General features: G+C 48.6%; 1 protein-coding gene across 1 annotated transcript in view; it reads left to right on the forward strand.

Annotated features, from left to right (window-relative positions):
* Window positions 1-13,211: 13,211 nt before the first annotated feature.
* The window catches only part of LOC111149863 (peptidase domain containing associated with muscle regeneration 1), a 69,709-nt gene continuing 61,930 nt past the window's right edge, over window positions 13,212-20,990 (forward strand). The window contains exon 1 of the mRNA XM_022507167.1: window positions 13,212-13,432. Within this exon, the coding sequence (XP_022362875.1) occupies window positions 13,360-13,432 (73 nt within the window). The 5' untranslated portion in view covers window positions 13,212-13,359. The remainder of the gene's footprint in view (window positions 13,433-20,990) is intronic.

A 20,990-nucleotide genomic window follows, 5' to 3' on the forward strand; every position in this document is an offset into this window, starting at 1 on the left:
CATTTATGGCATGGAGGGTCTGACAGAACTCAGCTTATGACGGGCAGTTCCATACTCCTGGTTATTTGATCCCCAGAATCAAACATCCCCTTTCCACCAGTGTTCAGCAACACTCTGGGATCTGTACCTCAAAACACAAATGCTGATGAAATAACCTTGGTCCAGGACCCCAGGGGCCTATGTTGTGCTTCTCCCACTGGGGCTTGATGTGAGATCCCTCCTGCGGTTTTTTTTTTTTTTTTCCACCAGCGACCCTCCAACACCAGATGGCCTGGCCCATCACACACTCCAAGTGACAGAGCTACCTACCTCCTGGCCTTCAGATCCCCTTCTTGCTCCAGGCCCCATGCAAAGCTGGCCACCTTTCAGATTTCCTGGCAGACGGACTGGAGGACTACTATTCGATGTGGAAGGTGCCGCCCCCAGAACATGACCCAAAGAAGCCGGGCAGACCCCGTGCCTCATTCTGGGTGGCAGGGGATGAAAATTACAGCAATTTGCCTTGTACTTTGGACAGTATTTCTAAGCCCTGATCTCTGGACCCCTGAAAACGTGACCCACGTGCTGTACTCCTGTGTCTTCATAGGTCTTCTCTCTTACCCTCCGAAGTGACTCACTTTAGCAAGGCCCCCATTGCGCTAGCCGTCTCGTCCTCTCTGTGCTCTATCCTTAACATAGTGGGTCAGTGTGGTAGTTCTACGCGATGTCCAGATGGTCCAGACTTCGGACTCTGTTGTGACAGCAGGAAATTAGCAGAAGCCCCGGACAGGACTGTAAATGCATATTATTATCCATTTTACGCAAATGTAAATTGTTGCTGAGGTCTCTTCTCTGATCAAGATAGAAAAGGACTCGTTGGCTGCCTGTGTTCACTGGCTCTAGTAAAGACAGCCTAACAAGGCCCCCATTGTTGGAACTACTTCTTGGCTGAGTTTGTGATCATCTGTAGTCCTTCTACAGCATCCATCTGGCTTTTGTAGGGACCTGACTGGCGAATTAAATTGAGATCGGGAGATACGAGAAAGATTGCCACTCCTGCAGTCATTAAGATCTTTAAGGCTTGCGCTAATCTCTGCCATCCCCCCAGAATGTGATACTGTTTTTGATTCACCATCTTAGGGAGCGGAACGCAGTTTCAGAGGCTTTTACGCGGCTTTTCTATTATGGTGGGCCAACGATCCCACATAGGTGTTTAATAGCTGAGTGTTGGCAATCCCAAGGATGTGTTTGGAGACCAGGAACAGGATCACTGGCTGGGTCCATGGACCTACTGGACCCGCTGTGGGCTGGCTTTTGGCCAGGATTCACTTCACTGACTTGCTTCCCTGTGCCCCAGACAGGGGGCAGTGATGACATTTCAGGTCTCCCGGTATTGCTGCATCTCGGACTGTGTCCAGTAATCCTCAAAATGTACTGGTCTTTCCCTTTCCTCGGCCCACGGTCATCTGAGTGAACGATTGTATGACATTTTGGGGAAAGATCGAGGGGATCATTATAGTATCTACTTGCCGTGGTGTCGCTGATGTACGTCACTTTTAAAAAAACATTTATATATTTATTTATTTGAGAGCGAGAGTGAGAGAAAACAAGAGAGAGGAGCAGAGGGAGAGGGAGAAGCTGGCTCCCCATTGAGCAGGGAGCCTGACTCAAGGCTTAATCCCAGGTCCCTGAGATCACCACCTGAGCTGAAGGCAGATGCTTAACCAATGGAGCCACCTAGCACCCCTGATGTACTTCCTTTTAGGGAACCATCCAGAATAGGTTCTGGGCATGAAAACTGGCTCAGATCCAGGATTTGAGCAAGGGTCATGACTTCCTTCTGGAGCAACTACCCTCAGCTTCCTGCTCATCCACTCTTTCTTTCTTTCTTTCTTTTTTTTTTTTAAGATTTATTTATTAGAAGGGTGGGGGGAGAGAAAATGCACAGAGGGAGGGGCAGAGGTAGAGGGAAAGAGAGAATCCCTCCCCCGCTCCCCACCCCGAGCATGGAGCCTGATGCAGGGGTCGATCCCACAACCCTGAGATCATGACCTGAGCTGAAATCAAGAGTCAAATGGTTAACCAACTGAGCCACCCAGGCGCCCCTCCATTCTTGCTTTTTTTTTTTTTTTAAAGAATAAAAAAAATTTTTTTTAAAGATTTTATTTATTTATTTGATAGAGAGAGAGAGATCACAAGTAGGGAGAGAGGCAGGCAGAGAGGGGGAAGCAGGCTCCCTGCTGAGCAGAGAGCCCGACACAGGGCTTGGTCCTAGGACCCTGAGATCATGACCTGAGCTGAAGGCAGAGGCTTAACCCACTGAGCCTCCCAGGCACTCCTCCATTCTTGCTTTTCCGATTGTGTATATTAAGTAGCACCCTTGTCTGCCTGTCTGCTTTGTCCCTAGGGATACCACATTCTGCAACTCCACAACTTCTTGTGGGTCAAGCCCCTTGGCTTCCCCTTCCATTTAGTTAGTTGTGATGATAAATTGGGGGCTGCCTCCTTTCCAGTGATTCAACACCATCACCTGGAATCTGTTGCTTTGGGGCATCCTCATTCTCATTGCCCTCAGTAAGCCTGGTTCTGTGACCTGTTTCCTAGAGTCACCCCTAGACTGTAGCAGAAAGCCACCACTACATGTCTAGTGATGCCAGTCCCCATCCTATCAGGACATTTCTAATGGCCTTGGTGAACTGTGTGTTCCCTTAGTCCTTCCATTGGCCAAAATCTCTAATGTGTCTTTTCTCTTCGTCCAGTATATCCTACCCAACATGCCTCACACCCTGAACTGTTTAATTCCACTATCCTCCTGTGGCATGTCAGGCATTACCACTTTGGTCATCACGGGCTAATATTTTCTTCAGCTTTCTAAGACTTACCTAGCAGCAGGTTTGCCCATAGCCAGGGGTTCTCGCCAGGGCATTAAATCCCATGACCCTGAAGAGTACCCCCAAGTAAATGAACTTCTGCGTATCTTTTCATATGTTCTGTACTCCTCCATCAAGCACTCCCAAAATCCAATCTCATGGGTACCGCCCTAACTTCTGTGGCTACATGCTAACTCATTCTTACAGCCCCACTGGGGTTTGCCTTTCTTTCTTTATCAGACACATCACTTCCTAAACTGAGAATTAAATCTAGTTATCAATCTGGCAGTCGGGACAGGTCTGGAGGCAAAGTGTTGAGGAAGACACCTGTTCTCTTGCACTAGGGAGGCCTATGCTCTATCTTCTCCCAGAAGGGAGTTCTGGCTCTTATTAGGGACAGGTGAGCTGTGTCCGTAGGCTTGGAGGAGTCAGGGGCACCTTTGGGGCATCCATCCAGATGACTCCGTCTTCGGTTTAAGAGTTCATGTTTTTCCTGCCAGAGCACAGTAGATCAGCTTGGACAAAGCATTCGACGCTCTTTGAAGCTTGGCGATTATAAATATTAGAACCCGAGTGTGTCTACTCTCCTGCAGGAGCTACCAAAGGGGACCACTGTCTTTCATATGTAGTTTATATCTGTTAATTGCCCTTTGTTTCTCCTTCTCCCTCTGTAGGGATTCAGGTCAGCTCAGTAACCAGCTCTTTCCGTTGTTCTTAAATGTGTTACTCCCCCACAGTGTTCCAAGGCCTGAATCATCACCCCAGCCAGGCATTTTCCCCCACCAAGATGTTCCTTGAAGTAAGCCCCTGTGGACTTTTTAGCAGTTGGATTGCTGCCTTATGCCAGGAATCATCCCTGCCCCAAATACCATTTGGAGTGGAGCGTTCCCTGCGGGCCGTGTGGTGAGCCATCCGGAGCCCACACCCCGCCTCACCACCTCTTCCTGTTGGTCAGTCCCGGTACCAGTTGTGTGGGTCGGTTCTCTAAGAGGCAGAAAGCAAGTAGAGTTAGAAGTGCAAGACAAATGGTTGGTGGTAAGGCCTGTGAAAAATAAATGGGGGCTCAGAGTAGGCAGGGAGAGCCTTAGGCTGCGCTGCAGGTCTGACACTGAAAGGCAAGGGGAAACGAAGATTGAGTAGGATACGGCTTACCTGGGTGGGACCTGGATGAGAGCCTCAGCCTGGCACAGCGCTCGGGACCTTTTGGCCAGCCTGGTAGGGAGCGTTAGCACAAATACTGCCTACAGAGAAACCCTACACTGGATAGAAATGGCTAGATCCCATACCCTCATGGGCCGAAGGCTGGCTGGGAAGACCATGGCTTCAATTCAAATGCCAGAATCAGGTCATTTTGGGGTAGGCTTCAGAGGGTCCGCTCATATCCCCAAATTAAGCAAGAATCAATATGTGTATATTTTCCTAGGCCCAGTAGCTTTTCCCTAAGTTCTCAAAAGATTTTTGATGCCCAGAAGCTGATGTGACTATTGTTAATCAAGCTTCACTTGATCACACCAATATCTCTCCTGGCCCCTTTCCTACGCCCTCTTGTCTAAGTGTGGGTTGTGTCCCTGTGTACCAGCCACCCTGGCTTTCTTTGTGCTCCTCAAGCGCGCTAAGCTCATTCTCACTCAGTCTTTGCCTTAGCTGTTTCCCCCCCTTTCCTCAGATGCTCCCATGGCGCTTTATGTCGGGCTCAGTGGACATGTCACCTTCTCAGGGAGGCTTGCTCTCACTCCACAAACTATAGTTCCTTCCACAGTCACTCTACCACACTTCTCCATTTCATCTCTAGCATGGCACTCTGGCCCTCTGATTTTCCCTCTTTGTTGGTTATGTCTTTGCCCAGTGGTATGGAAACCCCATGAAAAGAGGAAGCATTCAGTCTTGCTCACCAAGTTATTCCTGTTTCCTAGAATGTGCCCGACACATAGAAGACACTCAACAGATTTTCCTAGATTGAAGAATAATTGTTTGTCTTCTCTACCCATCAGAAAATATTATCCTGGGTTCCCCTCATACATCTCCCTATCACTCCTTCTTCATAGCACCATAAGATAGAGATACCCTTATCAACAATTCAGACATATGAAAAACTTTCAGAAGATAACAGGTACCTGTGGATTCTCCTCAAAGATAAACCGATTTTAACATTGTGCTTTAATTTCTTCAGATTTGTCCTTCGCTTCCTTTATTTTCTAGCTAAAATCGCATACCCCATATTTTGTGACGCCCTTTGTTTTCAACTTTTTTGAAGGTAGCGCATGTCACTTCTCTGTATGTTCTAACAGTTTAATGATATGCATTTGCATTCCTAAACAATACATGCTATTTTTATGTGTTCTGAGATTTTACATAAGTGCTTGCCTGCCAGATGCATCGCCTGGTGATTCAGCCCTGGGTATTAAACATTATTGTTGTGTCACAGAATTAAATAACACTGAAGCCACCACACCTGTGGGACTTATTGCTAGACAAGGTCATAAAATGCCCTATTGTTTAAGCTGTGTGCATTGGGTTTGTGTTCTGTGCAGCTAAACACCTCTGTGATCATCTCATTCTGGGGACATGTTTCACTGGAGCTCACTCACACTGGCTAGCAGGTGTACCAGGATACAGATGGATTGCCCAATTCCGAAACCTCTTGTATTTGTAACTGACTGCTGTGTAACAAATTCAGCAGCGTAAGACTCCACGATTTATGATCTCATCCGGTGTCTGAGGCTCATGAGTCTGGGAGCTGCCCAGATTGGGGGGTGGGGGGAGGATTCTGGCATGGAGGGCTGTCCTGAGGTTGCCGTTGGGTTGCCCGCTGGGGATGCAGCCATCGGGAAGGCTGCACAGTCCGCTTCCAAGCTCATTCACATCACTGTTGCCAGAGAGTTTCGGTTCCTTTGCACGTGAGACTCTCTGGAGGGCTGCTCACACAACATGGCAGCTGGCTTCTCCCAGAGCAAGTGATTGGGGAGCGAGAACTGGGGGTGCTTCTCCAGCACCCCCATGCACACCCCCATATCCATGTGGTCATGAGCTGGAAGTCACCTCTGACAGCTCTCGCCGTTATTCCCACATACATCAGAATCACGATCCTATCTGGTTGACTTCCACAGCGCCTCTCATGTCTGCCACTGGTGCAGGATGTAGGCAGAGAGAGCTGAGTCTGATGTGCAAATCTGACCCAGTCACTGGTCCTCAAACTGGTTCCCATCACCCTGAGAATAAAGTTCATGGTTTTCAAGGCCAGCCTGCATCTCTAGCCTCTGTATTATGGGGTCCTCTTCAGCCCTTGTCCTCTCCTCTTCCTACCCTCTATTTTTCTTTAGGTCTGAAGCTCCATGTCATGCCCTCAGGGAAACATTTCTGACCCTCTACCCCTGCCAGTTACATGCTTCTAGAATGTTCCTTCCTCACACATGTTGCTCTTCACATTTGCTCAGTTTCTCATTGCTTTCTGGTCTATAAATCCACAAGGTGAGACCCCACACAGGTTTTATTCAGAGCCATATTTCAAGGACCTGAAGTGAGGATGGATACATAGCAGACATGCAGTACGTTGAACTGAATAAGTGAGCAAATGATTTTTATCTGGTTAAGTATTTGTGCTTCCTTCTTGGCTTCCTTTGGTGGAAGAAGTCAAGTTGCTTTACATGCAAATTCTACTTACCCCAGTGAAAAGTGTAGCAAGACTGAACCAGACACTCAATGCAAGGGACCCTCCTTCCTAGGTTTCTCTGGGTCCCTTGACAAAGACTGTCTCCTTAACCAAACTTGAGTCAGGCTTCTCTAAGCTCCCCCTCCCTTTTTTTCCCCACTAGACCCCATCTTGAGTCTTATCCTCAAGAGCAAGAATCCCAATTTAGTGAGAATCTCCCATCATCAGTATCTGATCAGCCTGGCCTGTTTGCAGCAAGAATCCTGTCAAATCGTTCTGTCAGAATCTTCCCCTTCCCCCTGAGTTTCCTTTTGGTAATTCTCTCTCAGCTGATCCCTACCCTGTTCCTTAGCTCTATTTCCAGACTTTTCCTTATTGTTGAGCCTGATCTCTTCCTACTTCAAGGCTCCATTGCACTGGTCTTTTGAGTAAAGTCTTCCTCACTGTCTTTAAACAAGCATCAGGATAAATTTTCCTTTAACGCCTGCCCCGGGTCCATTCAGGACAGGCCTCCCAACTTGTCTTCAAACAAGTGCACACTCTGTCCCTTGACCTCCAACGAGCAGCATAAATGTACAAGGCAATCTATTTTTCAGACATGAATTTGTTTCAAATTAATTCGGGAGCATAACCTGACGAGACCTAAAGAAAATGGTAGTAGCTGTTTAATTTCAGTTGAACATCTGAAGGGAGGATTTTTTGAAGGCTCTTAAGATTTGATGTCCAGGGGCGCCTGGGTGGCTCAGTGGGTTAAGCTGCTGCCTTCGGCTCAGGTCATGATCTCAGGGTCCTGGGATCAAGTCCCGCATCGGGCTCTCTGCTCAGCAGGGAGCCTGCTTCCCTCTCTCTCTCTCTCTGCCTGCCTCTCCGTCTACTTGTGATCTCTCTCTGTCAAATAAATAAATAAAAATCTAAAAAAAAAAAAAAAAAGATTTGATGTCCATACATCGTTAAAATAGTCCACAGTGACCGAACTACCATTATGTACGCCAGCCTCTTTTAATCTTCTCACCAAAATGATAAGGTAGCTACTACCTCCTTTTTCACAGATGAGAGAAAACTGCGGCTCCGAGGGGCTGGAGAACTTGCCCAAGTTCCCCTAGCCAGTAGTAGTAGAGCCTTGATGCATACTGGGGTCTGGTGACTACACTGCCTGTTTTGTGCCGCGGTACCCTGCCCTGTGGCCTTCCCTTGGAGTTTTTCTACTTTTGTTCCCTTCTCCACTCAAAATGGCTCAACTTTACATAATTTTTGAGCCAGCCACTTGGACTGTGGTCAGAGTTTTTTTTTTTTTTTTTTTTCTTTTTAAGATTTATTTACTTATTTTTAGAGACAGAGAGTGCACATGGCAGGAGGGGCAGAGGGAGAGAATCCGGAAGCTGATTCCCCTCTGAGCGCAGAGCCAGATCCCCAGGGCTTGATCCCAGGACCCCAGAGATCATGACCTGAGCCAAAACCAGGAGTCTGCCTCTTAACTAACTGAGCCACTCCGGCGCCCCTGTGGTCAGAATTTGTGCCAGTTTTCTTTATAAATCTTTGCTGTTCAGTTGCATAGGCAACAACTGGTTTTTTTTTTTTTTTAATTGCTTTATAAACACACATATGGAAGTCAAGAAGAGGTTTCCCCAAGTGATTCAGGAGCACTTTGATTCTGAAGGAGGGAAGCTCCCCAGCTTTCTGCAAGGAGCATGAAGAATGGCCTAGAGCAGGAAGAATGTGGCCAGAGAGAGAACTGCAGATGAACCGACCCCCTAGCCTGGCTCTCCCGGGGAAACAGTGGAGCCGGGCCAGACCTGGAGACGGAGCGTCATTGCTCCTCGTGTAGGTGAATAGCTGGGATTCATTAGCGCTGGAGACTTCCATGGTGGGCAAGTTCTAGCAGGCTCCGGGGGAAGGGCCCTTTGTCTTTCCTGCAGACCTACTCCTCTCCGTCTCTGGCCCTGGTTGACTTGAACTTTTGTGTTTTGCACAGCTGATGAAAATTAAACTTAATTACCCATTAGGCTGAGATGTTTCTATCAGGTTTGCCGACCAGTCTGCCCCAGTGGTCCTTCTTCTGCCCTTCCCGGCTCTATGGCTACCGCTCGCCGCTGATCTGAAGTTGGAGCTTGGAGACTGGGGCGCTGTTGGCGCGCCAAGACAGCCTTCCCTGCTGTTTCCTCCTGTGTGCTCACAGGCGAGCAGCCTCCCGGGTGGGACAGAAGAAGGGACAGGTTTTGCTGGAGGGCCTCATCCTTTCGAGTGAAAATGAGTGGGTATTGCGACTTGTCGTGAAATGGGTGACTTCATCTACTACAGTCAACTGTTGATTTCTGAGTGCTGATGGTAAGCAGAGAATTCTTCATTCCAGGTATCATCCCCTACTTCTCAGCACGGCACTTTGCCCTTTTCACCCACACCTTTCTGGTGATTTATTTCTGCCAGAGGTGGGGGTCTAAGAGAAGGGCAGGAGGGGGAGCGAAGGGTAATAAAAATAGCCAACATTTACTGAGTGCTTGGTGTGTTATAGGCACTGTTCTGAGTGCTTGACTCCAACCCTCTGGGGGCAGGCTCCATTATTCTTCCTGCTTAACAGATGAGGAAACTGAGGCCATCATGGGTGAGATTACCTGCCCAGGTGTACACGGGTAGTAAGTGCTCCAGCTCGATTCACCAGGAGCCTGTGTGGTCCAAAGCAAGCGCGTTTAAGGCAGAAATGGTGGGGGAAAGTCAAGGGGAGGGCCAGTCCTTCAAATAACCGCTGTGTAGTTTGTAGCTTAAACACAACCGCTGTGCATACAAAGCCACTTTCCCCAAATCTAACGAATATTTCGTCAACTTTTCAATGTCAACTTATGAACACCAGTGATTGAAAATAAGTTGGGAGTTTGCAGATCCTTTTGAGACTTTGAAGAAGACTACGGCTCCCTCTTACTCCAAAAACAATGCGTGCAGGATTTTGTGTATAATTTGCGGAGGTTTGAAGACCCTCCAAAAACTCCCTCCTGAGAGACCCCATGTGATCCAGGTTAAGAACCTCTGATTTAGAACAATACTCAACTCTATTGATATGAGAAATTGAGTTGATTATAATAGGAAGAGAGGAAACTAAACTTGTGTAGGAAAATCGAAGTTTGTGTAGGGCTGTTTGGCCTCGGGCAAACTCCTGACTTTCCTCTCTTGTAGTCATGGCTTCCCTCTCCCTCTGTGAACCAGGGTTTATTGTGAAGTTCAACAAGGTAATATTGGATCAGGGCTTTGTGTTCCCCAGAGAAATATGTTCTGCTTCTTTTTGAGAATTCCTTTCCAGACTCTGTAGCTCTAGGAAATTCGTAAACCCAAATTAGACAGCAAATTAGCAGGAAACAATTATACTACTGTGGGCATTCCAGAAAGAGTAGTGAGGGGCTGTTTCCAGGTTCCTAAGCCTGGAAGAACAAAGACCTGGCACTGGGGACTTCTTTAGGTTCATCACCTAGAGTCCCAGCCTGGTGGGGTATAGTTGCTATAGGAATGAGGCTGCTGTAATCTGTTTTGATAAGTGGCTGTGTATGTATGTAGGGGGTGGGGTGGGAGGTTGAAGGGATGGAGATGAGGGAAGAAGGAAGTGGTAATGTCAGCTGATGGGAGGAACAGACTCCTGAGAGGCTCTAAGACCTCAGTATTTGGAAACTAAGTCACCACATCCCCAGGCCCATCACCAAAGTACTAGAGCTGTTTGGCCAGCAATAAAATGAACCTCCCCTCTTCTCACCTCTGATCTCCAACCTGCAGATATGTTGCCCTTTGGTATTTTCCTGCCTTTTAGAGGCTATTCTTTGTGCTAATTTTAATCAGTTTTCACCTGGATAGGGAAGTTGTGGGTGAGGAAGAAGGCCCGTGCCATAGCGTCAGACTCAGGCTCATAATACATATAATATTTATTGAGCATTTAGTATGAGTTAGGCAGTGTGCTAAGGGCCCTATTATGTACATAGTCTCCTTAAATTCGCCTGTCTCAAAGTTTGACGATTATTTCCATTTTACAGATGAGAAAACTGAGATTGAGAGCATTAGTTAGCTTGGTTTAGGTCATTGTATTGGGAAAAAACAAAACAAAAAACAAAAAACAGACCAAAAAACAACCCCAAGCCCCTGTCCTTCTTTCTCCTGGTGTATTCCATACTCTCATATTTCTACCCCACTCACTTTGGACACTTCTGATATGTGTGATTTTTTTCCCCCCACCAAGCAAGTCTTTAACACCAGCTGGGTGTCCTACAGTTGTACTCAATTCTGACAGTTTCTGGAGAGGATGTCACATCCCACAGGTCAAGTGCTCAGTCCCACAAGACTGTCCCACTTTAGACACCAACTTCAAGTACTAGGTCCTCAAGTTACCCACTTGGCTACAATACAGAGGGTCCCATAACATCCTCCCCCTTGGATTCAGTGACTTGCTTGAAGGGCTCACAGAGCTCAGGGAATCTCTTACATTTGCCTGTTCATTAAAGGAGGTGATGAAGGATACAAATGAACAGCCAGATGAAGAGATATGTAGGGGAGGTCTGAGAGTCCCACGCTTCTACCCCCATGGAGTTGGGGTACATCATCCCACTGATACATGGAACGTGGAAGCTCTCCAAACCTTATACTATTGGGATTTTTATGGAGGCTTCCTCATGGGAGACATTACTCACCATTAATTCCATTTTTAGCCTTTCTCCCTTCTCAAGAGAATGGGGGGTGTAGCGCTAAAAATTCCAAGCTTCTAATGACTTGGACTTTCTAATGACCAGCCCCCACCTGGAGTCACCTCATTAGGACAAAGACACTTGTATCACCCGGGAAGTAGAAGGGTGTCAAGAGCTCAGTGCCAGGAGCTGGAGGCAGAGACCAGCATATATTTTCTATGATCTCACAGTCATAGAGTCAGAAAGTGGTGAATTGCGGCTTTGAATATGGGTCATTGACGGCTAAGTTCTAGCTCACAGTCACTTCTCTGAGATGGGCCCCAGAGGCGTGGCTGACATTCAGGAATTTCTCTCTGAGAGGAGCACCTATGCCAGGCCCCTGCCTATCCAGTCTGTCCTGAGCCCTGGCGGTTCTACCTTCCCTAAGTCTCTCCCACCGTTTTTCCCTTCCACTCCATTGCTTACTTTCAGTCCACTATCAACGGTTTCAGGGGTGCTCTTAGTGCCAGCCTTGGCCTCCTCCATCCCTCGGTCTGGATGCCAACGTGACTTTTCTTCCTAGATCTTTGCTTCGGGCCCAGAACGCGCTGCTCCTAGACTACCAGAGCCCCTCATTCTAAGACAGACTAAAACCCAAACAGTGTAACCACTTGCTTCCTCTTTTCCTGCCCTCTGCCTCATCCAAACTATACATATTATTATCTTTCCTCTTGCGTTGGCTTTTGTTATGATACTTACATTCTTCTCAAAACTGTTTAAAATGCATTTTAATGGTACATGCTGCCATGGATCCTTTGGGAACAAGAATACAAATAAAATTGTAATATACGCAGGTAAATACTTATCATTTCCCAGTGGCACTGGCCCAATTCAGTCCTTCCTCCTAGAAAGGCCTCCTCAAACCCTTCCCTGGATTGAGATCCCCTCTCTCTCAGACTCCAAGTGAAGCTTCCCCAGTTTAGGTAAATTTCCCACTGCCGCAGGCCTGAATATCATCCACTTCTCCCAACTTTTGTTCTTCATCGGACAGTACAAACTGGGACCAAACATGGCCTGAAACCCTGGCACTTCCCTGAGTTAGACCTGGCTGTGAACTCTGCTCTGGCACTTCCTGCTGAGGGACCTTGAACAAGTCACTTCATCTCTGAGTCTGTTTCAGTGTGGATAATACCATCATTGAACGTGTACGAGTGATTAAATGCCATAGTCACAGCATCCTAAGACATGGTAGAGACTGGTGGCTAGGACGATAGACCTTAGATCTGCATTCAAACCCTGGCTCTACTACTTACTTACACGGAGACTGTGGATGAACTATTGACTCAGTGACTCAGTTTCCCTATCTGTAAAATGGAGATGATAGTGGTTTATTATGAGGACTAAATGAGTTGATGCATGTAAGATACTTAAATGCCTGGCACGGAGAAACTGATTTTTAAAAATTGGCTATTATCCTTTGAATGAGCATCCTTTCTTGTTATTCAAGATTCCATTTGCTGTCCCTATGCCTAGATGGCCACTGTCACAACAGAGGCAGTGTCTTATGTGTTCTTTTATCCCTAATACTCTGCCTGGCATGTGCACAGGATCTATTTATGCTGCTGACCACACCATGATGGGCATCATGGGAAGATGCCTACAGATGCAAAGAGGAGGGTTTCCAAACTGTGCTCACCTGGGTTAGATGCTTGAGGTGGAAGGAGAGGAGGGTTAGTTCCCTCCTCCGTCCCACTCCAGCCCCGCCCACCCAAGCCATGACCTTAACAGCCTCAGAGTGCCATCCCAGGCAGGACACCTCTGGGTGGGGGTGGGGCTGGGTTTCCGGCCTCACCTGAGCGGCGCCACAGCCCCGCCTACCTCTGCCCCCAGCCAAGGGGCTGCTGGCTCCCCCTGTCCCAGCCGGCTGGCCTCCTGCCCCGGGCGTCCCTTCCAGCAGCAGCCCGGGGGCCTCCCTGCGTGGCCACACCTCCCGGGCCCCGCAAGGGTTAAGGCGGCAGAGAGGAGAGGTTTTGGGCTGACGTCGCTCTGGCTGAAGGTGGTTCCCCTCCGATGAGGATGGGAGAGCCTGGCGAGCTGAAACCCGAGCTCCCGCTCAGCTGGGGCTTGGGGAGTTCCGTGTAAGAGCCGCCTGCCCCTGGCCTCCCGCGGTCCCTCCGGTCCCTCCGGTCCCTCCGCAGCAGTCGCTCATCGGGGCACCGGCTCGGGAACGATGGAGCTGGGCTGCTGGACGCAGTTGGGGCTCACTTTTCTGCAGCTTCTTCTCATCTCATCCTTGCCTAGAGGTACCGTGAGTAGCGTTTAGGGCCCCGCTCCCAGGGGCATTTCTCTACTGGGTCCGGTGGGGAGCATGCCTGGGGCGCCCCAAGGGATGGCGCTGGCGGGGGGAGGGGGTGAGGGGGTGACCGCCAGCTCTTCTTCTAGTCTAGTCTAATCTTGGGGGCTTGGCTGGGGGTGTTGGAGCGTCTGACCTCCTGGAGAATGTGACACCGTTCTATCATCCCAACTTGGGGGACTGAACTGCCTCAGGAAGGGGTACCAGCTCCAGCTTACTTTGCTGGTTTTCGTTTTATCTTCGGAAAGCACAGACGGACCTCTGGGAATCTATCCCGTCTGACTCACCCACTCTGGCTGACAAAAGGGAGAAGTTTCCCCCTGGAAGGAGCCCCCCCAGGGGTGAAGCGGGAAGGAAAGAAACCAATCAAAAGCAAGGCTGGCAGCAAGGGGGTCCCTCCCGGTAAAGGTTGCTTGTTGAAACGCTGCTTGTCACACCCTTGAGGACAGAGCCCAGCACGGGAGATTGACCGGTCAGCACATATGCACTTCCTTCCCATAAGAATGAGAAAGAAGAAGAGAAAGCCGAGGTTAAAAATGCAAGCAGTTTCTGGGGACACACAGAGTTTGTTTAGAAAGAGCTCTGGCTTGTGTGTTTTTCACTATCATTTTCTGAGCCGCAAACCCCATGTCGGATGGGCTCCCTGGGCGAGTGAGACTGAAATGCGACCAGGGCTTTTGGGGGCCTCTTGGCTCAAGGAGGGGATGGGAGGCTGGTCTTGTCGTGGCTTGCTGGCAGGCAAGGAAACAGGGACTTCTTAAGAGCATCTGTCCTTACGGGGTTGCCGCGGGGCAAGGGGTCAGGAGGTGGGTGGGACCTCATCAGGGAAGGACAGGCTGATACGTGCAGGTGTGACAAAAACAGAGCAGCTTTGGTAGGAGCAGGGAGCCTGTGAGCTTTTGCTACTCGACTTCTGTGCCGGTTACTCGTCACCTGTGTTCTAGAGAGGGACGTGCTGTGTGGCTGCAAGTAGCTGGTGCGCGTCCCAGAATGAAACCGGGTCAAAGGGGTGGTGAGGGCCTAAAATCAGTAGCCTGCTGTATGGATGGGGGCCTCGACCATAGGCACAGCCCTTCATGATGAACTAAATTTAAGCCAAGATAAATGCGGGGGTGTGCAAAACCCAACAAACTCATTTTGGTCAATACTTTCCGTGTACCTATAGCCCGCTGGTCCCAGCTGGACTCTTCTCCCTCGAAAGCTGGAGTGTTGCGTTTGAATTTTGCCTGCACGGTGTCTGGAGCAGCCCACAGACAATAAATAATGAAGGAAGAAGGAGCCCATGAGGGGCTTGATAATCCGTAAACCTAGATGCTCACCTCGGGGTAGGTTGAGGACTTTGCATTAGGAAAGTCCTTCCTGTTCCATCTCTGCCTTCTGGAGCCAAGCCTCCTGGGCCTGGTGGCCCTATCCCAAGTCCAGGGGAGGCTGGTTCCTTCCCAGAGCACCAGAGCTCTGAGGACTAGCTTTCTCCTGGCTACGACAACGCTCCCCTGCTTCCTTTTTTTTTTTTTTTTTTTAGTTTAGTTTTGTTTTTTTGTAACATGGCAGGTGAGATGACTCAAACCCATACAAGTTAAAGAACAAAGCTCACCTGCCCAGGATCTGGAAAAAAGCCTTTGCTCCTAACCCCGGAATCTCTTCTACCTTTTGCTATGGAAAAGCTTCAGGAAGGGTGACTGGTTTCTTCGCAGTCAGGCTGCTGACCGAACTGGGGAGCAACTTCCAGCAAATTCACATGTCTATTTTTTTTTTTTTAAGATTTTATTTATTTACTTGACAGAGATCACAAGTAGGCAGAGAGGCAGGCAGAGAGAGGGGGGGAAGCAGGCTCCCTGATGAGCAGAGAGCCCAATGTGGGGCTCCATACCAGGACCCTGAGATCATGACCCGAGCCGAAGGCAGAGGCTCAACCCACTGAGCCACCCAGGCGCCCCAACTTCACATGTCTAGTGAGGAGAGGTCGGTTGTTGTAAGTTCACCCTTGGAGGGGGAGACGGAGGAATAGAAGTGGAGAAGGAAAATAATTCCTCAAATAGTGAGTGAGTCCACTCCCGGCTGGAATGCCGAATCTGGCCGGCTCTAGAAAAAGCCCGAAAGCAGATTTCGTCTCCTTACTTTTCTCGAGAGGGTTTGCTGAGACGTAAACATCCGCTGGGATGGCACGGGAGGTTGTTGCTCACAGGCACGGGACTCCTGGTGGAGGGTGAGAATGCAAACTCGTGGCCAAGTGATAACCCGACATAAACAGCATGTGGGGGAGAAACCCGACTCCACTGACTTCACCAATAGCAGGAGCTCTGCCAGCAGGATCCTGCCGAAGAGGAAAAACTCATTTAAAATATGTGGCTCTGGGGAACGAAACCGTAATATGGATAATTTTGCAAGTGTTGCTTCCAACAGACATTAGCTTGCGGCGAAAGAACCTAAAGGCAACCAGGGAAGATAATTTGAAGCCCAGATATTGAGCGGGCAGGAGCAGCCAGCTGAGAAAGGGGGTGTGGAAAGAAAGGGGGGGGAAGTGGAGCGGCAAGAAAAAAATTCTAGGTTGGTTGATAATGGCATGTGTTAGCAAATTCCAAGGAGAGAGTTATGAAAACTGGGCCATCTTGGCTAGGGTGGATTTTTGTGGGAACCATGAAGACCGTGTTCCCCTGATGTATACACTGAGAGCTCCGGCTTCTCTACCAGGAAAATAATTTGATGGTGGCATTGTGGATTTTTGGAGCCGGGAGTGACTTTGGAGATCATTTAGTTGGAGTACCTTAATTTCAGAGGACTCTGAGCTGGAACATCTCTGAACACGGGGTGATGGGCCCAATCTGAGCTAAATGCTGTACACGGACATTCATGAATTCTCAGACCACACTAATAAGGTAGAGCTGTTATTATCTTCATTTTACAAATGGGGTTTAGAGGGGTTCTGTGACCTATTCAAGGATACACAGGCACGGTTTCTCAAAAAATTAAACATTTGACCTAGCAATTCTACTTCTGGGTATATACACCAAAGAACTGAAAGCAGGAACTCAAACAGGTATTTCGTACACCAGTGTCCTTTGCAGCATTATTCCCAATAGCCGAAAAGGAGAAACAACCCCAAAATGTCCATCAGCGGATGAATAAAATGTGGTATATATGTATACAGAAATCTTAATCTGCCTTAAAAAGGAATAAAGTTCAGGCTACAGGGAGCCTGGGTAACTCAGTGGGTTAAAGCCTCTGCCTTTGGCTCAGGTCATGATCCCAGGGTCCTGGGATTGAGCCAGGAGCCTGCTTCCTCTTCTCTCTCTCTGCCTGCCTCTCTTCCTCCTTGTGATCTCTGTCTGTCAAATAGATAAATAAAATCTTAAAAAAAAAAAAAAGTAAAAAAAAAAGTTCAGGCTACAACAGGGATGAACTTTGAAGACATTATGCTAATTGAAAGAAGCCAGACACAAAGGACAAATAAATACCGTATGATTTTACTTATATAAGGTACCAAGAGCAGTCAGATTCATCAAGAAAGTAGACCGTGGCTAGCAGGGGTGGGGGGAAGTGAGCTAGGGGACTGAATGCTTAGTGGGTGTAGAGTTGCACTATGAGGTGATGACAAAGTTCTGGAGATGAATATTGGTGTTGGTTACAGGGCTACCGAATGGAAAGTGAGTAAAATGGTAAATTTTATATTACTTCTATTTTGCTGCAATAATGATTAAAAAAAAAAAGAAGAAGAAGAAGAATACACAGGCAGATGAGCCTGGGGAAGCCCAGACCGTCCGGTTCCTGAGCTCACGCTCACCTGGAAACAGGCCGACTTAAACTCACGCATCTCACGGAGGGATCGATCATGCCAATGCATAGGTCCCCTTGGCACGGCTTCACAACACTGCGTGGTAGGGGACAGTCCTGGCTAACCCCAGTTTCGGGGGCACCGTTGGCTCGGTCTTGGGTGGCAGTGGCAAAAGAGGGAGACTATAGAGCTGAAGGTCTGGCGGTCTTTGGGTCAAAATGCCTGAAAAAGTATTTATTGGGACATCGTGCTTAAAATGTTTGGAACCTGAAAGCTTTGAGGTGGGCTGGCCCTCTCTGTGGCAAGACGCCCCACCTTTTCAACCGACACTTACCAGCCGCTCCCTATTGGCATTTGAGATTTTGACTGCCGTTCTGGAGAGGGTGGAGTAAAAAGGGCGAGTGAAAGCAAGAAGGTGGGGGGCTGAGTGCTGAATGGGGAGAAACGGGAGAGAGGATGAGTAGCTTGACAGGATTTTTAAAAGAGGGAACGTAAATATATTTTAACGTGTGGGTTCTGTAGAACACGTGGAACCTCTGTGACCACCCACTCTTTGGGTAAAGGGTTTTATTCCCATAAGTGTCCTTGAACATGAGCTTTTGGTGGAAAGAGAGGATGAGGTTGGGTATTGTGTCTGGGTCAGTAAGTTAGGGACAAAACATCTTTGGGCATGGGAGTGTCTCAGAAATATCCCGAAGTCTTAGGGAATACCACTAGCATAGGCTGAAGGTTTGATTTAAAGTCCCCTACATCTGGGATATGCTGGCTAGACAGAAATGGCCGAGAGAATGGTATTGGGTAATCTAATGATTCGCCTTAAGTCAGAAATGATTTCCACCTGCCTCACTAGGGGCAGCCAATCCCCAAGCACGAGAAATTCCCTACCTGTCTCTCCTGAGACCAGCTCTAGAAGCTGTGCTCAATGTGGGGCATGTGCAGGCTGGGGGAGGTGTCATTTCAGCGATAAATGAGGGAAGTCTATACCCCCCTTCCCCCACATGGGGGAGGACCTGTCACCCTCACTGTGGGATATGTGAAAGTCACAAGAACCCAGCTCCCTGCCCCGCCCCCCTTTCTCTCTCTTTTTATTTTAAAGGGGAGAGAAATGCAGTGTTTATATTTTCCAGTTCCTGTCCAGGGTAGAGGACCCAGAGGCCAGCTGGAGCTTTGAAAGCTACCAGATCGGTGGCAGAAAGTCTCTCAGATTCCAAGCCTGGTCTGCGTTTAAGGAATTCGGTTTGTCAGCCATCCTAAGATCTGGGCTGAAGCGTTAGGTTTATGGTAGAGAGAAAATGTAAGAAAAAGCAAGCCTCATACCTGTAAACAAAACCATTCAAGGAAGACAGAGAATTAGAGTTGGCTGGAGATAGCCTACTCTCTTCATCAAAGGGACTCCTCGGAACTCCCCACTCAGCTTCTCTCCTCTCATTTTTTTTCTTGGGTGCAATTATATGTGAGTTGAAGCAGAGTGGGTAGGGTTTGTACCTCAAATTCTTCACCCTTGATGATGGGTGGTCAAACGGCCTCCCATCCTATCATAGATAAGGGACCTAACCATAAGTTTCACCACCCAAATGATTTGTGGTGTTTGTGGTAAGTAGCAGGCACTGTCTTATAGGCTTTACATTTAATTTATTTAATCGCACGTGGAGGAACTTAGGCAGAGGGTAGGCTTGCCCAGGTCCCATGGCTGGACATCCGTGTCTTGAACCCAGAGAGTCTGACTCCGTAACACCACCACGGTAAGCAACGGGTCCAGCTCGGGTCGATCTGCTGGCTGTATTCTGGCCGAGTCATAAAGGGGCACAGTGTTAGTGGGGAAGTCTGGCTGTCCCTTGGACACTCTAGATGTCCTGAGGGAAACTGAGGCACTGGGCAGACCAAAACTCTAACCAGTTTCTGGGATAGCTATCCCCAGGATGATGTGTCTTACTCTGATTTAGCATAGGAAGTGAGAATTTCTCTGTCTCATGGTCAGCTTTGATAATTAGACTCATGTATCTGTTTGCAGAACAACGGAATTAAGGGTGAGCTATGTTTCACGTCCAGCCCTGACACTTTGTAGCTTAGCTCCTTTATGGGTTTATTTTGTCAAGATCATCAATGTGTAAACTCAGGCTGTGGACTGGGAGAAGCAGGCCTGGAATGAATAAAGGAAAGCATTTCCCCCCCACCCCTTCTTTTTTGGCATAACGCAGTTGATGGATCTAGCAGGGGACAGAGACATGATCCCCTTCCAGTAAAATTAAAGATGGGTCTTAACCAATTCATTTCAACCTTGAATGAGGACCTACTGTCTGCCGGACACTAATGTCAAGCAGGTAAGAGAAGTGTCCCCGTCAGCTGGGCAGCACATGAGGATTTCTGTCACTCTTCTTCCGCCTCTGCAGTTGGGCAAATGTCCCAATTCCCTCAGGGCGGGCGTCTTCATCCCCATCCTCTCTGAGGTCCTGGCTGCTTCAGAGGGCGGAGCCGGTGGTCTGGCAGCTAGTTTCCCTGTGAGCAGAAGTCTGGTGAGTTGGTTTGGTGATTGGAAAACCGGGGCTGCCGCCAGAAAGGAGTGAGGAACACATTCAGGCAACGTTAGCTCATGGGGGAGACACAGCAATTGTCTTCATAAGCTGAATTCATGCTCGGTTAAAAAAAGATTTCCAGCTGGTTCAATGGAAAACCACTAAATGGAGGGGATGTTGGCCCAGTTTGCGTCAAGTCAAATGAATCATTTGAAGACTCTGGGGAACTAAGGTGTCTGTGTTTTTCAGAGTCTCCCCTCCACTTATTTCATAGGTTCCCTTTGTAGGTGACAACAAGTGCCCTTATGCTGGGATCTTAACTCAGAATCCACAGTGATGGTGGGGCACACCGGAGATATCCTGGGACAAGGAGCCTGAACTTAACCTCTAGCTGGTCACATCTGCTCCCCTCTTCCCACACGCCCTTGGCTCACCTGAGTACGAGCGGAAGGGGGGCCGTGGCTGCCAGTAAAGAATCTTTGTTGCAGGACTTCTTGGTCTAGCTTTCTGCCTCCTAGTGGGTGGTTGACTGCCTGCTTCTCAGCGGCGCTCAGCCTCCCTTCTGGGCAAGCCCAGCTCCCCTGGTCCAGCCCACTGGTGGAAGAGAACACGTGAGCATCCCAAGCCTTCGTGGAAACAAGCTACAAATGGCAAGAAACCAAAACATTCACCAGGAATGGACCCAATGGATTCCTCACACCACAAAATCGAGACTCCCACAGTGTCCCAGCAAGAGACGTTTCTAACATCACGCTTTGTGAGCACTCACCTTTCCCTGGAAATCGCATGCGCTTCCTGTGCCCACATTCACGTATTTACTCAGCAGACTTGCTCGTGCCCCAGACCTGATCCTTGGTGCTGGCTGACGCCGCGGTGAATAAGGCGAAGCCCGTGTCCTGCAGGCACTTGTAGTCCGCTCAAGGAGCTGATGGTCCAGTCTGGCGTTTTTCCAAAGTGGGTTTCGTGGAATTGTAATGTTGGAAGAGCTTGAGCAAAAATAAACAGCCCAAACCTAGGATATTAGGATGAACAGAGTCTAGGGGAGATGACGAGTGGCAATGGGCAAGGCATTTGTAGATGTTGCAAAGCCCTGTAATAAAGCAAGCTGTGATTAGCATTTTACAAGGTTAAGCCCAGAACCTCTTTTCACCTACCTTATACAATCCGGGGGAATGAGGGTTCCCTAGAATGTAGTTTGGAAAACTCTGCTCTCTTGCCTGTAA

This window comes from Enhydra lutris, unplaced genomic scaffold (assembly GCF_002288905.1).
Source record: "Enhydra lutris kenyoni isolate GAN:26980312 unplaced genomic scaffold, ASM228890v2 scaffoldscaffold22, whole genome shotgun sequence".
Classification (NCBI taxonomy): domain Eukaryota; kingdom Metazoa; phylum Chordata; class Mammalia; order Carnivora; family Mustelidae; genus Enhydra; species Enhydra lutris.